This window comes from Conger conger, chromosome 16, assembly GCF_963514075.1.
Source record: "Conger conger chromosome 16, fConCon1.1, whole genome shotgun sequence".
In the NCBI taxonomy this organism is placed as follows: domain Eukaryota; kingdom Metazoa; phylum Chordata; class Actinopteri; order Anguilliformes; family Congridae; genus Conger; species Conger conger.
Genome location: NC_083775.1, coordinates 37,543,307 through 37,562,189, shown reverse-complemented (window position 1 = coordinate 37,562,189; position 18,883 = coordinate 37,543,307). Strand labels below are relative to the sequence as shown.

The window sequence follows — 18,883 nt, the reverse complement described above, 5'->3', positions numbered from 1 at the left end:
CTCTCAATCTCACACTCTATCATTCTCTCTCACTCTCTCTCCATCTCCATCTCCCTCGCTCTGTCCATCCTGCTCCTTCTAAAAGGTCATGGATGTACACTCAGTGAGCACTTTATTAGGCATTTATTAGACTTATTTTTTTTACTTCTTCTGCTGCTGTAGCCTATTTGTAGTTATTTGCGTTAGTGTCACCTTCCTGTCAGCTTTGATCAGTCTATCCATTCTCTTCGGACCTCTCTCATTAACAGGTTTCTGCCCGCAGAACTGCTGCTCACTGGATGTTTTTTGTTTATCGCACCATTCATTACAAACTCTAGAGACTGTTGTTTGTGAAAATCCCACGTGATCAGCAGCTGAAATACTCAAACAACCCTGTCTGGCACCAACAAAGTCACTTAGATCACATTTTTTCTCCATTCTGTTGGTTTATGTGAACATTAACTGAAGCTCCTGACCCGAGTTTGCATGATTTTATGCATTGCACTGCTACCACACGATAATCACATGATTAAGTAGGTGTACAGGTTCCTAATAAAGTGCTTTGTGACTGTGTCTTCAATAAAGGTACCTTTCATAAATATCATATCTCTTTTTCTCTATCTGTACCTCTGTCACTTATTTTCTCTCTTTCCCTCCCTTTTTCTCTGTTTCTCACCTCCCTCTCTGCCATGTAACTGCTTGTGTCATCATGTGTGTGATAATGGGTAATGGGTGGTTGCCTTGGTGACATGTCCAGGTTGTCATACGGTGTCTGTGTCATAATGGGTAATGGGTGGTTGCCTGGGTGACATGTCCAGGTTGTCATACGGTGTCTGTGTCATAATGGGTAATGGGTGGTTGCCTGGGTGACATGTCCAGGTTGTCATACGGTGTCTGTGTCATAATGGGTAATGGGTGGTTGCCTGGGTGACGTGTCCAGGTTGTCATACGGTGTCTGTGTTTCGGCAGGAGAAGACCATGAACACGTACGTGTCCAAAAGTGCCACTGCCTCCTCCAAGCCTCACATTGTGGTGGACAGCCCTCACTCCGAATAGAGCTGTGAGTGTCTCCTGCGGGTTCAGTCCACCTGACGCGCGCTCAAGATGGCAGACGTTATCGAACGTTTCACACGTTCAAACTCCGCAAACTTCAAGCACAGTGGGCAGGGGTGCAGTTAGCCTGTCACACATATGGGTGTGAGGCCCCATTCGCTTAGACTAAAAATCCAAGAAACAACACGACAAAGTTTTACTGTATATGGTGTTTATTTTTTAAGAGCATCTATATTATGATCATATTCAGCAGGTAACTTTTTATATACACTCAGTGAGCACTTTATTAAGTATTTATTAGACATTTTGACGTATTAAGTACTTCTACTACTGTAGCCTATCAACTTAGAAGTTTAACGTGTTCTGTGTTCAGAGATGCTCTTCTGCATACCACTGTTGTAATGTGTGATTATTTGCGTTACTGTCACCTTCCTGTCAGCTTTGACCAGTCTGGCCATTCTCCTCTGACCTCTCTTATTAACGCATTTCTGCCCACAGAACTGCTGCTCACTGGATGCTTCTGGTTTTTCACACCATTCTCTGCAAACTCTAGAGACTGTTGTGAGTGAATATCACAGAAGATGATTGGCTGATTAAATATTTGCATTAACAAGCTATTCCTAATAAAGTGCTCACTAAGTATATAATACTCCAATATATTGTTGATCACTTGTTCTTCTTGAAACCATGGGCTGACCAGTAACTGGATATAAACTGGCAATAACACATGCTGACAAATACAGTGATGTCCGTATGTTTCTGTACAGTGGTATAATTTGTTCTTTTTGCTCTGTAATCCAGCACAATGGATTTGAAGTGAAACAATGCAGATGAGGTTAAACTACAAACTGTCATCTTTACTTTAAGTGTGTGTGTATCCATATTGGGGGATCCGTGTAGAAATTGCATCCCTTTTTATATGTAGTCCCTTCATTTCAGTGGACCAAAAGTAATTGTACAGTTTCTGATTAGACAGGTGTATTCAATCGCTTCCTTAGTGCAGAGCTTATGTCAACATGAGGACCAAAGCTGTGCCACTGACAGTCAAGGAAGCCATTACAAGGCTGATAAATAAGATAAAAGCAATCAGAGGCATAGGCCAAACAATAGGCAAAATAAACAATTTGGAACATCATTAAGAAGAAAGAGAGCACTGGCGGACTCAGTAATTGCAATGGGGCTGGTAGGCGACAGAAAACCTCTACAGTTGATGACCCCCCCAGACAGAAACACATTTCAGCTGGCAGCTGTGGATGTGTCAGTGACTACTGTCTGCAGAAGACATAACATACAGAAATGCAGAGGCTACGCTACCAGATTCAAACCACTAGTAAGCTGCAAAAACAGGTTGGCCAGGTTACAGTTTGCGAAAAAGTACCTAAAACTGTGCAAAAGTGCCCAAAACAGTGCAAAAAAGTATTGTGGACATGCCTTCATTGGTAATGTATTGATAACCGATTACGGCACCAGAATGAATTCTGAAGAGGACAGAAGAATCTTATCTGCTCAAGTTCAATGAAATGTCTCAATCCAAGCTCACGGGATCATTCTTCATCCCACAGCGAGGCAATGATCCCAAACATACACCAGTGTTCTTTTTCTTCTTAGTGACGTTCCAGAAACCTTCAGTAAGCCTATCGTTTGGCCTCTGACTATTTCGTCTTGTCTTTCATTGGCACAACTGTGGTGTTCACATTGACAAATGTCTATAACAGACTCTGATAGCAATCAAAAGCCTAGAATCAGCAATAGATACTAAAAGCTTTCTCATACCTACATCAATCGATTGAAAACACCTGTCTAATCAGAAACCACTGAAAAGCCAACTGTCCAAATGCTATACTTTTGGTCCTCTAAAATGAGGGGCCTATGTATGAAAAGGGTTGCAATTCTGACACAGATCACCCTAGATGTGGATGTAAATACCCTCAGCTTAAAAATGACAGTGCATATTCATTGCTTAATTTCAAATCCAATGTGCTGGGGTACGGAGGCAAAAAAACTGAAATTGTATCACTGTCCAAATACTTACGAACCTCATTGTAAATAATAATAATTATTATTATGACTAATCATTTAAAAACGTTCAACAGTAACTGTTTGCTGCAAACATAGTTTGGCATGAATGTTCGCTCTCTTGAACGCACCTCAGAAATTTAAGAAGCATTTAATTACTGGAGACTAGCAAACACAACAAGGTCCCGTGCATGTTTTTGCTGGCCAGTGGCCACACATCAAAAACAAAATGGCAGCCTCCGAGGGAGGATCGCTGCGTTCTAAGTCTAAGCATCCTGTTTAGAGCAATGCAAAGGAAAAGTGAGTCCGATAAGAGAGCCTGCAGTTCAAAATATACCACAGAAAATGATAGAAAAAATGATAGACACTGTTACTTGTAAACATGAATTCAGCACTGTGGCTGTGTTCAGGCGCTCAGGGGCTCATATGGGCTTTGCACCCGTGGTACCCTCCCGCTAATTCCCCTTGAAGTGTGATACAACATGGGTGCCATCAGAGGGCTCAGACCTAGAGTGTGTGTGTCTGTGTGTGTGTGTGTGTATGCGCTTGTTTGTGCATGTGTGTGCATCAGCATGTACAGTGGGCTCCAGAATTATTGGCACCCTTAATAAATATGCACAAAAAATACTGTAAACAAATAATTATTATAGTTATTGAAATGAACTTTATTTTCCAACGTGTGTCAGACAGACTGACTGTAATAACCTTTAATAATTTAATAATAAACCTAATTATTGCACGTTTACAAACTATCCGTCAGCAGGTGAAGGGGCCTTCCTCTGGTAGTGGTGTCATAAAGTTTACAACCCCCCCCCCCCCCCCCCACAACAACGCACGTTCCCAATTCCCGGGGGCCACAGCCCCTTCTCGGCACCTTTAGGGCACGGCGAGAGTTGAAAGAAAAACCCACACAGCGTCCTCCGACATCTGTTCTCTTGACTCCTCTTTATCATTCCGCTCACATTTCTCTCAGGGCCAAGACACTGAAATGATGCATAAAGCATGGGATGCTTCATGACAAAGCAAGTTCTGATTATTTTCATGTTTGATGTCATCTTGCTTGTTTCAGTGTGACTGGTGCAGTAGTCTAATTTCCACAGCAGTATACCTAGGATTTAATAACCATCCAGGAACCTAGGGAAAAACTGTGGAAACCTGCCCCTGTGAAGCCACCTGCCCCCATGAGGCCACCTGTCCCTACCACTTGACTAACACCCACCACCTGGGGAGCTATGTCTCTCAATCCCAAATGGCTAATTTTGGATTTTGGACCATTTGGAGTTTGGACCTTTTTTTGGATTGATATCAAAGGCTTGGTTTGTGCTTTTAAGCAGGGGGAACTAAGAATCTGGGAGCTTCTGCAGCCAGACTCCCACACACATAGTGTTGTTGCCAGGTATGACTTTTAAGACTGTTATTTGGTTAATATTTTCTTACATATTTAGTAATACTTTTATTTATGTTTTAATTTGGAATGTGTTTGGCTTTGAGTAACCTGCCTGGCAAATAAATTGTTAACTTGATCTGTGTGGTTTCGCTTACTGAACACCCTGTTATGCAGGTATCCTAATGCGTGGACACCAACCTCGAGCTGGTCTAGGGAGGATGCACATTTATGCTGATCGTATCACAGACTATAGCACACGTAGACCATTGTCATTAAATAAATCTCCTCCGCTTTGCGGTTCATTCATGTTGAGAACGGGAATAGCTAATGCTGGCCTTCTTGGGTCTGTGAGCCGCGATCGGGATATACCGAAAGAAGTAGCTTTTCCCGCAACCCCTGAAATGATGCTGACGTCTAGCCAGCTCGTGAGTCATCCACATAACGGCCGACGCGACACGTGGTGGGACCAGCAGATAAGAGCTCGGAGAGGAAGCTACGGTCCAGGTTTCCTTTAGCAATCAAGTCTAAATTATAATGAACACATCCACCAAAATTAGACGACTGAAATATAAATTAAACTAAATTCTTCAATTGGAGTCAGGTTTAAGGTTACTATATGGGCACTATTTTGGAGATTCTTGGTCAACGTGTACCAGAATAAAGCCGAAGTCAGACTTGGTTTATGTATCTAGTCTCTCCACATAGCCGTCATAATTATTTAACCATAGCCTACTAACTTCACTTCAGAAACATCAGAAAGACAAGCATGCAGACACTTTTGCCCTAGCTGTATTCTGTCATTGGGTCTGTGTGGGGCTGTGTATAAAGCAGTGTGCTTTATTAATGATTCAATTGATTCAACCAATCTTACATTTTACAAGTAAAGAATTTCCTGAAGAAACTGGTTTCACAATTATTGGCACCCCTGGTTTAATACTTTGTGCAACCACCCCTGGCAAAGATGACAGCCATCATTCGTCAATGCACAACTTTTCAAGATTACTGAAATCCTTGGGTTTGCGCTCACGGACTGCTCTCTCTGGGATTTTGAGACTGAGATAATCATTGCAGAACATGGGTTGTTGTTTTTTTTGTTTCTTTCTTGTGCTCAGTAAGGGCTTTCCTCATGCAACCCTTCCAAAAGAGTTTGTTGACATGTAGGTGGTGTTTCACTTGGTCAGTCAAAGATGCAACCAATGTCTGCAATTCTTGAACTGTGAACTTGGGTTCTTTATGGCTCCCTCACTATACTTGGGTTCTTTATGGCCTCCCTCACTATACTTGGGGACAAATACCTCTGTCCTCTTCCTGGCAAGTTTGCAACCATTCCATATGTTTGACATTTTATTATTGCCCTTACACTGCTAAGTGGTATATAACCATTCATGCATTTCTGTAGCCATTACCAGAATTGTGATGGTCAATTACCATCTGTCTCTTTTGGATTGACAGTTCTTTGGCCTTTCCCATGCTGATGGATGACACTTCCCATGCTGATTGGGTTTTGCATGGCTCTGACATCATTTTTATACCTTAGTGAAACAGAAAGTGATGGAATAACATCAGCCACATCTGTTTAGGCTGAGATTAACTTAACATTTTATTGCCAATTTAAGTTTGTTAGTTAGGAGTGCCAATCATTTTGCTTTTTCTTTCCAAAAGAAATGAGACTATAAATACTAAAAAGTATATGTTTGAACATCTATTATATTGTTATCTGTGGTTTGTACTAAATACAGACTTTTTTCTTCATTTTTATGAAGAGTGCCAATGTGTGTGTGTGTGTGTGTCAGCATGCAGGTATGTGTGTGTGTGTGTGTGTCAGCATGCAGGTATGTGTGTGTGTGTGTGTGTGTGTGTGTGTGTGTGTGTGTCAGCATGCAGGTATGTGTGTGTGTGTGTGTGTCAGCATGCAGGTATGTGTGTGTGTGTGTGTGTGTGTGTGTGTCAGCATGCAGGTATGTGTGTGTGTGTGTGTGTGTCAGCATGCAGGTATGTGTGTGTGTGTGTGTGTGTGTGTCAGCATGCAGTGTGTGTGTGTGTGTGTGTGTCAGCATGCAGGATGTGTGTGCGTGTGTGTGTGTGCGTGTATGCGTATGTGTGTGTGTGTGTGTGTGTGTGTGTGTGCGTGTGTGTGTGTGTGTGTGTGTGTGTGTGCGTGTGCGTGCATGTCAGCATGCCGGATGAGCATGTGTGCGTGTGTGTGTGTGTGCGTGCACCCAGCAGGAACAGAGTTGTCGGTCTGCCTCTGAGGCTGGCGGCAGGGTGATGTGTGGGGGGAATGGAGGTGTGTGTGATTCCTCTGGCCTTCCCTCCAGTGTTATCTCCGCGCGCAGCACCACACCCCGAGTGGGCTCCCACACAGCACATCTGGCCTGGTGGCCATTTCTGAGCACTCCCAGACAGCTGAGTGCTGGAAATGGATGATAACAGTCAGGGAAGCCGAGCTGCAGCGCGCTGCATGTGAAGTAGGCCACCGCAGAGGCAGGGCCATAACAAATATACTGGTGTCTACTGTCTCTGCCTGGCCCCCCTACCGCCTCAAACTGCCATTTTGAACATGTTGTACTTTTCATACAGCCATGGTTTTGTGAATACTGCTGTGCTGTGACCTTTTTCTGCATTTCTCTCATTCCCTCTTTCCCCCCTTATTTCTCCCATTCTCTCCACCCTTCTCCGTCCCCCCTTCCTCCTTTCCTCTCCTCTCCTCTCCAGGGCCGGCTTTCCCTCCCTTCTGACGTGTTCTCTTCATTAAGAAAAGATGACGGTGTAGTTAAGGAGACTACACTTAAATTACACTTAACCGCTACAGCTACTACTACTACTACTACTATTACTATTCTACTACTATTAACAATAACAACTTCAAATCATTGTGTACAAAATAGGCACCCAGAAGAATTCATAATTACAATATTGATGCACAGAATGTAGTGGCAATAACTAGTAAATGTGTTCAGTGTGGACAAATCACAGATCTTTATCTTACACACACATGCACACACACACACACTGTAGAACTCAGACATGCACACACATACATTTATGAATAACTAAGATGTTTTAAAAAAGGAAAGAATCATATGTTTTGAAAATAGTCATTTTGGATCTTGAGTCAGTGACGTGTGTGATGGCCGTATCCAGTCATAGAGACCAGGTCCTTCGGGGAGAAAGACGCGGTTTCCCCCTCCAACAAAAAAAAAAAAGGAATAGTCACGTTGGGTTTATTTTTGCGCTGCACTAGACAAGTCAAAACTGATTTCATTTGTACAGACTTTTAAACAAACTTTTAATAGGACCTTGGGAAACTCTGTACATTGAGCATTGTCTTACAGACAAAAAGGACCTGAAGGAAACTCCATATATTTTTTTGGGATAGGACAGATATGTGTTGGACTGTGCCGCCATTTTGGAGAGCTAAAGCATAATCTTTTACTGGATATTCTTCTTGTGTGAGCAACATAAAAAATGGCCATGTTCAATTTTGTCAGTGAGGGAGAAAGGTAGATGGACCGTGCGCAACCATGAAATGTGTCCCCCTGCCTTACACATTTTTTATCGCTTTTTTCTGGAAGCCCATCGGGATCAATTAGTAGCTTTTATTTTTCTATTATTTCATTTTCTAATTGTCAACTTGAAAGGAAAAATCTTCATACCACTTTTCTATTTTTCATTATGCAGGCAAGGTGGAAATGTGAGTGGAAGTGCTTTTGTGTTTGTGAGGAACTTCTTCATTCTTTTTGACGCAACTGACATATGAATTATATTCATGAGGAACTATGGTTGAAACAGAAGTTTTTCAAAAGGAACCAAAATAAGGATGCACCTGCTTGCTTTTGTATGCAGTTCTGGGAAGTGTGTGCTTCAGGAAAGGGTTTCCTTTCACATTTTTGCTTGTGTCATTCTTTGCCTTTTTAAACTTTCAATTCAGAAGAAGGGAATCTGTAATTCAACACGTGTCTGAGGGGGATATGTGTCACCAAAAGGACACGCTCATGATTTGTGTTGCCTTTATTTGTGTGTGTTTCCGTGTTTGTTGGCGTGGTTGTGTAGTCTGTATGCGTCCGTGCGTGTACCCGTGTCTCTGATTGTCAACGTGACAACCATGTCCCACCCCCTGCCCCCAAACCCAGTTGGTGGTCCATAAATTCCAAAAAGTCTTGAAAACAAAGTGTGTCCTCTGTTCCATGTCTTAGAAGAAGCATTTGTATGTAGGACCCTTTAATGTTGTGAGAAGTGGGTGGAAGGGAATTTCCTGGCTGTGGCTCTGCTAACAGTGCCCCTGCCCATTTCACATAAGTGTGTAGGTTGTGTACTTATGTTAATATATGTATATGTGTGAGAGGAAATTGCCTGAGCGTCAGGGGATTAAAAGAGGATTGGGAGTGGAAGGGGTCAACACAGAGAGAGGAAGATAGACAGGGACGGGAATGAACGTAACACCCAGCGAGAGGAAGATAGACGGGGAAGAGAATGAATGTAACACAGCGGGAGGAGGATATATGGGGAAGGGAATAAAGGTAGCACACAGTGAGAGGAGGATAAATGGTGTAGGCATTGTGAATTAACCACTATTAAAAAAATGTCAGTCACCATAACCCTCGCTAATGTTTTCTTTAAAAACAGTACCTGCTTACCTTTCTTAAGTCATAATCAATACTATCAGTGCTACTGCTATTGCTACTGCCATTCCCAGTGCAAATACTGCCAGCTATGCCCTTACTGTCATCACTAATTATTTTACTAGAGCTGCTACTGCCATCACTACTGATACATCTACTGCTACCACTATGATCAGTACTCCTAATACTCCTAATACTACCCTGTCACCAGTACTATTACTACAACATCATTACCAATACTCATAATACACTCAGTGAGCACTTTATTAGCTATTTATTGAACTTATTTTTTTTTACTTCTGCTGCTGTAGCCTATCCACTTAGAGTTATGACGCGTTGTGTGTTCAGAGATGCTCTTCTGCATACCACTGTTGTAATGTGTGGTTATTTGCGTTACTGTCACCTTCCTGTCAGCTTTGTCCAGTCTGGCAATTCTCCTCAGACCTCTCACATTAACAGGGCATTTCGGACCCACAGAACTGCTGCTTGCTGGATTTTCTCACCATTCTCTGCAAGATCTAGAGACTGTTCCCAGATGATTAGCAGTTTCTGAAATACTGAAACCACCCTGTCTGCCACCAACAATCATTCCACGGTCTCTTAGAAGTCTCTTAGATCACATCTTTTCCACATTCTGATGGTTGATGTGAACATTAACTGAAGCTCCTGACCCATATCTACATGATTGTATGCATTGCACTGCTGCAACACAATTGGCTGATTAGATAATCGCATGAATAAGTAGGTGTAATAAAGTAATAAAGTAACAAATGTTCCTAATAAAGTGCTCTGTGAGTGTATATACTAATATACAACGTCATTCCGAATACTGGTACTGCATCAAAATGGCATTACTAGGACTGTAACTTCAGCTAACATCATTAATATTAATGTGACTAGATCTAACATCAGTGCTAACACTGTTACAACTAACATTAGAAGTACAGAGACTACATCTAATATTAGCTTGCTTTTCATGCTGCTACAGCTAATATCATTGGGATTACTGTTACTACAGTGCTGGGTGTCTGCCATGGAAGTGGCATTGCCATTTTTTGTCAGTTCTGCGACTTTCCCCATTTCTGCCATTGCCGTGATTTCACTGTGCTTTCTGTGATTTTTAAGCAGTTTTGGCTAGTGCTGTAACTGTTAACATTAATGTAGCCAACAGTGATTTGCATATGGTGAAGCATATTAGCCATATTGCGAAATGCTCAGAGAAACAACATGCAGAAATGTACACACCCTGGTGTAAAATCCATTGAAGTTACCAGCTACCAGCTGTTTCGAAACACAGCTTGAGTTGGTCAAGCAATGTTGAGTATAGAGCTGGTGTGAACTGGTCAACCAGCTACCAGCTGTTTCAAAACCTTGCTTGAGCTGTTTTTTTCAGCTGGGAAGATTCTGGAATGCACTGGCATCAAGATTACTGTCTTTATCAGTCTTTGCAATCAGATGTTTGACGGCCTGTCAACAGTATCAACGTTATAGTAATGTAAGTGACAACAGGCAGTCCATCAAAGACTCAAACCTAACAAATGTACAACATTTTGCAACACAATTTGAGAGTGCTCTGTGTCTGATAATGTTCTGCTAAAGGCAGTGTACAAGACTATCATAGCTGCAACTGCCTGCTGATCTTCTGGAAACTTCAACCACTTTTTACTGTTGCTACAGTTGCACCTAGTATTTAATTATTTCCCTTTGCTGTGCATGAGATCTGTTAATTAGTCAAATTTAATGGGTTTTTTTTAACACTGTGATTTCTGCTGGTTTTTCAGTTTTCTGATTTTCAACAACTTTGCTTGGCTGCCTCCATGACAAACACCCATCTTCAATCATTATTAATACTGTTGCTACCACAAACATCATTAGTAGACTATTACTAGTACTGCTACATGTGTCAGCACTACTACTGATGCTACTACACCTAACATTATTGCTAATGCTGAAACCACATGTAATATTATTACTAATTAAGCTACATCTAACGTCATTACAAATAAAGCTACTACACCTAACATTATTGCAAATGTTTAAACTACATCGACTACATCTAGCTTCATTGCTCATGCTGAAACTACATCTAGCATCATTAATAATAAAGCTATCACATCTAACATTACTAATAAAGCTACTACTTCTAGTGCCATTGCTAATGTTTAAACTACATCTGACATTACTAACAAAGCGACCACATCTAGTGGCATTGCTAATGCTGGAACCATAGGCCGTAGAAAAATATGGACCATACCTGTTACATCACCCACTGACCCACAGGCTTGTGAAAAACGTGTTGAACCTCGGGAAGTCAAGTGTACCGGCACTGCCATGTTGTACAATCTGGAGCCATTAACTTTACATTGACAATGGGTCTGAGTGACCAACACTGGAGCCAACTGCAGTCAGTTTCATTTGATTTTACTCAAAGATGTATTTGCTTTAATTGTCTGTATGTCATAATGTCAAGAGAAAATGTTCATAGTAAAAATATAGTTTTTAAAGGTTTATACATAAGATGACAAAATGTAGCCCCAGAGTTTTGTTAGCCCAGTGTCGGTAGGCTCACAGCCTCGCGTTACTACTACCATCTTGCGTCTAAACTTTGAAGCTGTTTTGCTCAAAAACACAATTTGGTGGTACTAAAAAGACAGGGGCACAACTCCCTTGATATCTGGAGTAGGGAGATTACTTTGTAGAGAGATTACATTAGAAAGCTTATATACTCATCTTTCGAGTAGTTTCTAAAATGCAAAATATGTTTTTGGGTCAATGTGACTGATTTTGAAAGAACAGGTCACCAATAACTTGGTTATTAAAGAAAATCAGCACATTGGGAGGCATTAGATGAAGAAAAAACTGTGATTGCAACTACATTGTTCCCACATTACTTGTGGGAATAAAATGGTTGGCATTTATATAATGCATAAATTATTGCATTGCATTTTGACCGCAATTGTGCCATTGACTTAACATTAAAATCCGGTCTGATTGACCTACACTGGAGCCAACCGCACTGAAGCTAGTGAGTAGTCCCTCAGCGCTTCCAGCATGACCAGGAAATTAGCTTGAAAAAATAAGCTTGACTGAACTACATCTAACATCACTAATGACTACATTAATTGGTCACTGAAACTACAACAAACATTACTAATAAAGTTAGTACGTCTAGTGTCATTTCGAATGCTGAAACTACATCTAACATCGCTAATGGAGTTACTACATCTAGTGTCGTTGCTAATGCTGAAACTACAACAAACATTACTAATAAAGTTAGTACGTCTAGTGTCATTTTGAATGCTGAAACTACATCTAGCATTACCAGTGAAGTTACTACATCTAGTGTCATTGCTAATGCTGAAAATACAACAAACATTACTAATAAAGTTAGTACGTCTAGTGTCATTTCGAATGCTGAAACTACATCTAACATCGCTAATGGAGTTACTACATCTAGTGTCATTTCGAATGCTGAAACTACATCTAGCATTACCAGTGAAGCTACTACATCTACACTCAGTGAGCACTTTATTTGGTATTTATTATACTTCTTTTTGAGTCTTCTGCTTAGAGGTTTGATGCCTTGTGTGTTCAGATATGCTCTTCTGCATACCATTGTTGTAATGTGTGGTTATTTGTGTTACTGTCACCTTCCTGTCAGCTTTGACCAGTCTGGTCAGTCTTCTCCTCTCTCATTAACAGGGCATTTTAGCCCACAGAACTGCTGCTTGTTGGATTTTCGCACCATTCTCTGCAAGATCTAGAGACTGTTCCCAGCTGATTAGCAGTTTCTGAGATACTGAAACCACCCTGTCTGGCAGCAACAATCATTCCACGGTCAGTGTCACTTAGATCACATTTTTTCCCCATTCTGACGGTTGATGTGGACATTAACTGAAGCTCCTGACTCGTATCTGCATATTATGCACTACTGCCTCACAATTGGCTCATTAGATATTAAGTAAGTGTGCATGTGTTTCTAATAAAGTGCTCAGTGAGTTTAGCGTCATTGCTAATACTGCAACTACATATAACATTACTAATAAAGCTACTACAGCTAGCATCCTTGCTGATGCTGAAACTACATCTATCATTATTAATACTACATCTAGAATCATTGCTAATGCTGAAACTATGTCTAACATTACTAATAAAGCTACTGTGGCTAGCGTCATTGCTAATGCTGAAACTACATCTAACATTACTAATACTACATCTAGCATCATTGCTAATGCTGAAACTATATCTAACATTACTAATGAAGCTAGTGCAGCTAGCATCATTGCTAATGCTGAATCTACATCTAACATCACTAATGAAGCTAGTGCAGCTAGCATCATTGCTAATGCTGAATCTACATCTACCATCACTAATGAAGCTAGTGCCAGTGCTGCTACTGCTGCAGCTGTCTGTACTCCTGTCATTGTGCTTCCTGCAGTTCAAATCTAATATGTTTCTGCTGCGAGTGCACAATGTATTTTTACGAAGGCCACCAACATCAAGGATTACCTTCCAAAATACCCTTCATGTGACTCTCCATGTGATCTGTGACGCTTCCCATGTAACCATGAATAGCATCGCCCGAAGTGCTTCTGCAACATGACAGCTGCTACTAAATAAAAGCATTCATATGAACCTTTTACCATCACAGCTATCAGTACTGCAGGAGCACATGCTACTACTGCTACACAGCTACATTCAGTTTGTGGCTGACTTGCTGTACAGTGATAGTATTAATGTAATGAATCTGACCAACAGTGGACAGTTTGTTGAGTAGTCTTCGAGGCCTGATTGGCCAGTTTTTGTCTCACTATCCAATCAGCTTCTACAAGTCTTCGAACCAGTGCTGTGACCTCACACTCCCAGAACGTCTCTGGAATGGGCTCACAGAAAGATGAGAGAAGCACTGTATGAACTGATTCAGCTGTGCGTGGTTGAAGCGTGTCCTCTTAAATGCTGGCTGGCTGACACAGAACACATAATGACCCAGCTCTGAACAGAGTGTTTTCTCCAAACAGCATGCCATGCCATTAAACACCTGCCATGTTCTGTGTGCCACTTTTCCATTGTTGCCACAAACACACAGTGTACCATACCTCCTGCCTCTAACCTATCATTGCAGGTCTTAAAATGGTAGAAGCATCTGCCAAACATATCTTAATTTCTTTAAGCTGCTACTCCGATTTTAACATTACTTTGACAGTTTAGTTTGTGGTTGACAGTCTTACAGTTCTGGAAGTTCTGTGAGCGCTTATTAGTGAAGGGTACCTTATTTTTCTCAGCTGTAACTCCTATCTTTCAGGGAATTCATGAATTATGTCAGGAAAGTAGATGTTTTTTTCTTTCCACTGGTATGCCACAGTTTACAGAACCATATTTTTCTTATACTGTAGGCCTATACAGAAGTTACCTACGGTATGTGCAAACTATAATGTTAAATTCATAGTATACATGCACATATACATACATGTCTTTTAATTTGTCTTTATTTTGACACTAGTGTGAGTACCATAGTCACAGCATCTCTCTCTCCCTCCCTCCCTCTCTCTCTCTCTCTCTCTCTCTCTCTCTCTCCTCTTTCTGAGACTCCTGTATTAGCCCATTTTGAACGGCGGTGGTAATATGTTTGCATGCGTATAACATGACTGGTGTGCTTGGTACAAAGAAATGAGCAGAACCAATATGAAAATGAGTCAATTGTGTAATTCTTGATTGTCGTAAGGGTGACGTTGTCAAAGCTGTATATTTTTCTTAAAATACAGTTTGAGTTTGTTGTGATTCATTTCTTCTTTTATATTTATTTCTGTATTTATTTAGCTTTTGAATGACGTTTTATGAGGCTGTGACAGTCGATTACAGGACTGCCATTTTGACAGGTACAGTGATGACAACAGTAGCGGCGCTCGTAAGGTTTGAATAAAGGAAATGTAACTGAAATGCCATTCGGTGTGGTTACTGATGTGTGTGTGTGTGTGTGTATGTGTGTGTGTTTTTTATGTGTATTTTTGTTGTGTCAGGTGGCTATCAAAACGTTAGGCCCACCCACTGGGTTTGATGGGTGATATTGACAGATTTAATTATTTTACAGTGCAAACAAGATCGGGACAATGATTCATATCGTCATTAAATTTATAAAAGCTGTTTTTAATTTATACAAGGGCAGCTTGTAGGGTAGTGGTTAAGGTACATGACTGGGACCCGCAAGGTCGGTGCTTCGATCCCCGGTGTAGCCACAATCTGCACAGCCATTGGGCCCTTGAGCAAGGCCCTTAACCCTGCTCCAGGGGAGGATTGTCTCCTGCTTATTCTAATCAACTTTACATCACTCTGGATAAGAGCATCTGCCAAATTCCATTAATGTTAATGTAATGTAATGTAATTGTGGCATTACTTAAGGAATGGTGGTTTCAATGAATTAATTGTTGTTTTAATGTATTATTTCTTGGGCTCTTTTTTCATTTTGTTTATTTAATTGCTAAGAAGCATTTTTCAATACTGAGTTTCCTTTTTAGATTTTTTCTCTTTTTCTCCCAATTTGGTAGCCAATTGTACCCCGTCTGATTCAATTAGAGCTAGTATTGGATACACCGCCCACACCCCGTCCCTCGGGGGCCTACGGAGAGCGACACGCCTTCTTCTAGCCATCTCGCCACATGCTGGTAACCGTGATTCCGAGGCGCCCGAGGTGCTTTTTGTGCGGCGATCTACTAACCCTGCCAAGTCCCTCCCCCTGGAGCAGCGAGCCAATTATGCTGCTCCACGTGGCCGGCCAAACTTGGCTTTTGGCAGGACCAAGATCGAAACTGCAGCGAACTGGAACCGCAAGTCTGCTGCGTCTTAGCCTGTTGCGCCACCGCGGCTAATCTGAGTGTCCTTTTTCTAATTTCTTCATACAACTCTCTGCACCCCAACATTGTCACGTTTCATGTTTGTCATGTCATGTTTTATGTGTAGTTATTGTCTTGGTTATGTTATTGTCATGTCACGTATTATGTTAGTCTAGTATCACCACGTTTTTATGTTTCATGTCATGTTATGTTTCATGTTTAGTTGTTGTTACGATTTAATTGTTAGTCTTGCCATGTCATGTTATTTAGTTTATTGTCATATTTCGCAAACTTGTTATGTCACAATTTATGTTTCATGTTACATAGTACTGGTCATTGATTAGCATACACTTTTTTATGTCTTTCTGCAAATCTTGCATTCCTGCTTTCTCTCTCTCCCTTTCTGTCACTCACACCCTAATTGTTTCAATTTCCCTTGTCTACTTACTAATCTACTAATGCTAGATCAGGATTGGGTAATACTAAAATTCTAATCATGTGTTCATGTTACCTTACGTTTCTTGTGCATGTCATTTACTAATTTACTAATGCTAGGGCAGGATAGGTTTATTACTAACGATTACTAATTACCTCGTTAACTTGTCAATCCTCCACACCTGATTTCCATTCTCTTGCTGCTCTCAAGCTAATTGTCTACACCTGTCTTCACCTGCATATAAAGCTCAGTTTCATGTCTTGTCTTTGCGAAATTGTTGTCTCCTGGTCGTCAGCGCAGCGGTTGGCAAACCATTGGCTACCTGTTATGAGCCAAGCCTATTTACTGACCAAAGATGATTGATTTCTGTTTTGTTGACCATTGCCTGCCTGGACCATATCTTTGCCTGCTGTTTTTTGTACTTTTGCCCCGCAGAGCAGACTTTGGTCTTGATTCTTGCGCCGTCATCGACCCTGAGCCTGCCTACCGCCCACCTGTACTTCTGCCCCGCTGACTGCTTTCCTGGCTACCAGACTTCCTGCATGGTGTACCAATTACGCCTGCCTTCTCCCTTGGTACTGCGCTTTGGTTTTTTGGCTGGATATTGCGTGTACGGACATTGCTCTCACTGACTGTTGAACTTTGTAGTTTCCTCCTCCCGGCAAAGAATCTTGGGGTGACTTGATAACTGCCTCACCCTGGCTCCACAAGTATCCTCCACTGCCAGAACCTGCAGGTTCTTTCTGTATAATATATGCCGTATCTGTCATCTCCTGATGGAGAAAGCCACCCAGCTCCTAGTCCAGGTGCTCGTCATTCTCCGCCTGGATTACTGCAACTCCCTCCTAGCCGGTCTCCCAGCGTGCGCCATCAAGCCCCTCCAGCTGGTCCAGAATGCTGCAGCCCGCCTGATCACCAGTCAGCCCAGGTCGGCTCATGTCACCCCACTTCTCATTGGCCTCCACCGGCTTCCTATTGCCACACGCATCCGTTTCAAGGCCCTAGTGTTGGCATTTCAGGCTGCTAAGGGGACTGCCCCACCTTACATGCAATCCTTGATCACTCCCTACTCCCCAGCTAGACCACTCCGGTCTGCCAGCTCTGGTCGCCTTATGGTTCCCTTTCTACGTGCACCTGGCGGTCGAGCTGCACGTTCACGCCTGTTTTCCATTCTGGTTCCTCAGTGGTGGAATGACTTGCCTACCACTGTCAGGACAGCAGAATCCCTCCCCCCTATTTCGACGCAGACTCATAACCCACCTTTTCAAACTCTACCTTAGTCCTCCCTCCTGATTTCCCCTGCCCCTCCTTTCTGTTATCCCTATCCTTGTCTAACCACCCCCGACATTCCTAGTTCAGGATGTGATGCTTTGATTTGTGGTAGAACCTATGCACTTTGGATTAAAAGCATCTGCCAAATGACAAATGTAAATGTAATGTAATGCTTGTTTTTTGCCGACGCTCTCTGGATTTCCCCGAATAAAGCCCTGACGGGACTTAACTACATCATTGTTTCTGAGTCATGCATTTTGGGTCCTAACCCCCCCACGCACCCCTCTCAAACATACTGCTTGGCACAACAGTTTATTTCATATCCAAAATGTACCGCAACAACCAAAAAACGGCAAACCTTTCTCAAAATAAAATCATTCTACAAAGCATTACAAGAATAGTTAATGGCACAATGATCTAAAAAAAAAAAAAAAATGCAAACAACCAGTGGCATGTCTTTGTAGTAGTGTGTAATGTTGTGCTCTCTAGTTTTCATTTTGTGTTCGTAATTTGTTAATGTTCTTTGATTCAGTTTCGCTGTGCTTTTTTACTGACTTTTAATGACGAAACGGAATGGCACTTTTATTGTATGGAATGCATCACAGTATAAGCAACAGGGACACAACATAGAAATTCTGCAGTAAAGGTTTATTGGCATACAGCCATTACAAATTAAAATGAGAAACCAAAACTAACCAAAATTCTAATACTCTACAGTAAAACTGATGTTTACAGTGAAAAATAATATACTGGAAGTCACAGGTACAGTAATACTGGTTTTTCTGTTTACTTCTTTTGGCCTAGTGTTCTCTAACATCAGACCATACTGTGTGTCCTCTCATGCTATACACTGGGGAAAGAAGCTCTGTATGTCTGATCCATCCCTGGCAATCAGCTATCCTCTATGTTGAATGGCACCACAAATCTGTACTCCTCTCCCCCTCCATCATCCAGCGATTTGTCTCCCTCTTTCACCCACTTTTCGTCCAGGGTCCATCTTGAACAGAATCATTCCAAAGATGAAATTGAAATTCCCTCAACACCTGGGTAGGTCTCCAACTGAATCAAGTGTGATTGTTATATTCGATATCCATATTCTATATCACAATCAGAAGCACAATTTGCATCAACTTCAATCAGCACTTTGTTTCTATTACTAATATGAAAATGTTTATAGGGTTTTGAATGCATTTCAATGTATTATTTGCGGCTTAGAAAATTGATATCAACTTGAATTTTAGCCAATATGAACATGAGTGTATCGGTTTTGGAATAGTGCATGCAAACACTT

General features: G+C 41.5%; 1 protein-coding gene across 5 annotated transcripts in view; it reads left to right on the top strand.

Annotated features, from left to right (window-relative positions):
* The window catches only part of LOC133114709 (synaptotagmin-C-like), a 59,125-nt gene extending 41,737 nt beyond the window's left edge, over positions 1-17,388 (top strand). For 4 of the 5 annotated variants that reach the window (XM_061224290.1, XM_061224291.1, XM_061224288.1 and 1 more), the window contains exons 12-13: positions 949-1,039; positions 7,151-14,994. In XM_061224290.1, coding sequence (XP_061080274.1) covers positions 949-1,035 — 87 coding nt within the window. In that variant the 3' untranslated portion in view covers positions 1,036-1,039; positions 7,151-14,994. Of the gene's footprint in view, positions 1-948; positions 1,040-7,150; positions 14,995-16,755 lie in introns of those variants that run through there. The other variant, XR_009705572.1, reaches the window with a different exon arrangement.
* Positions 17,389-18,883: the final 1,495 nt, after the last annotated feature.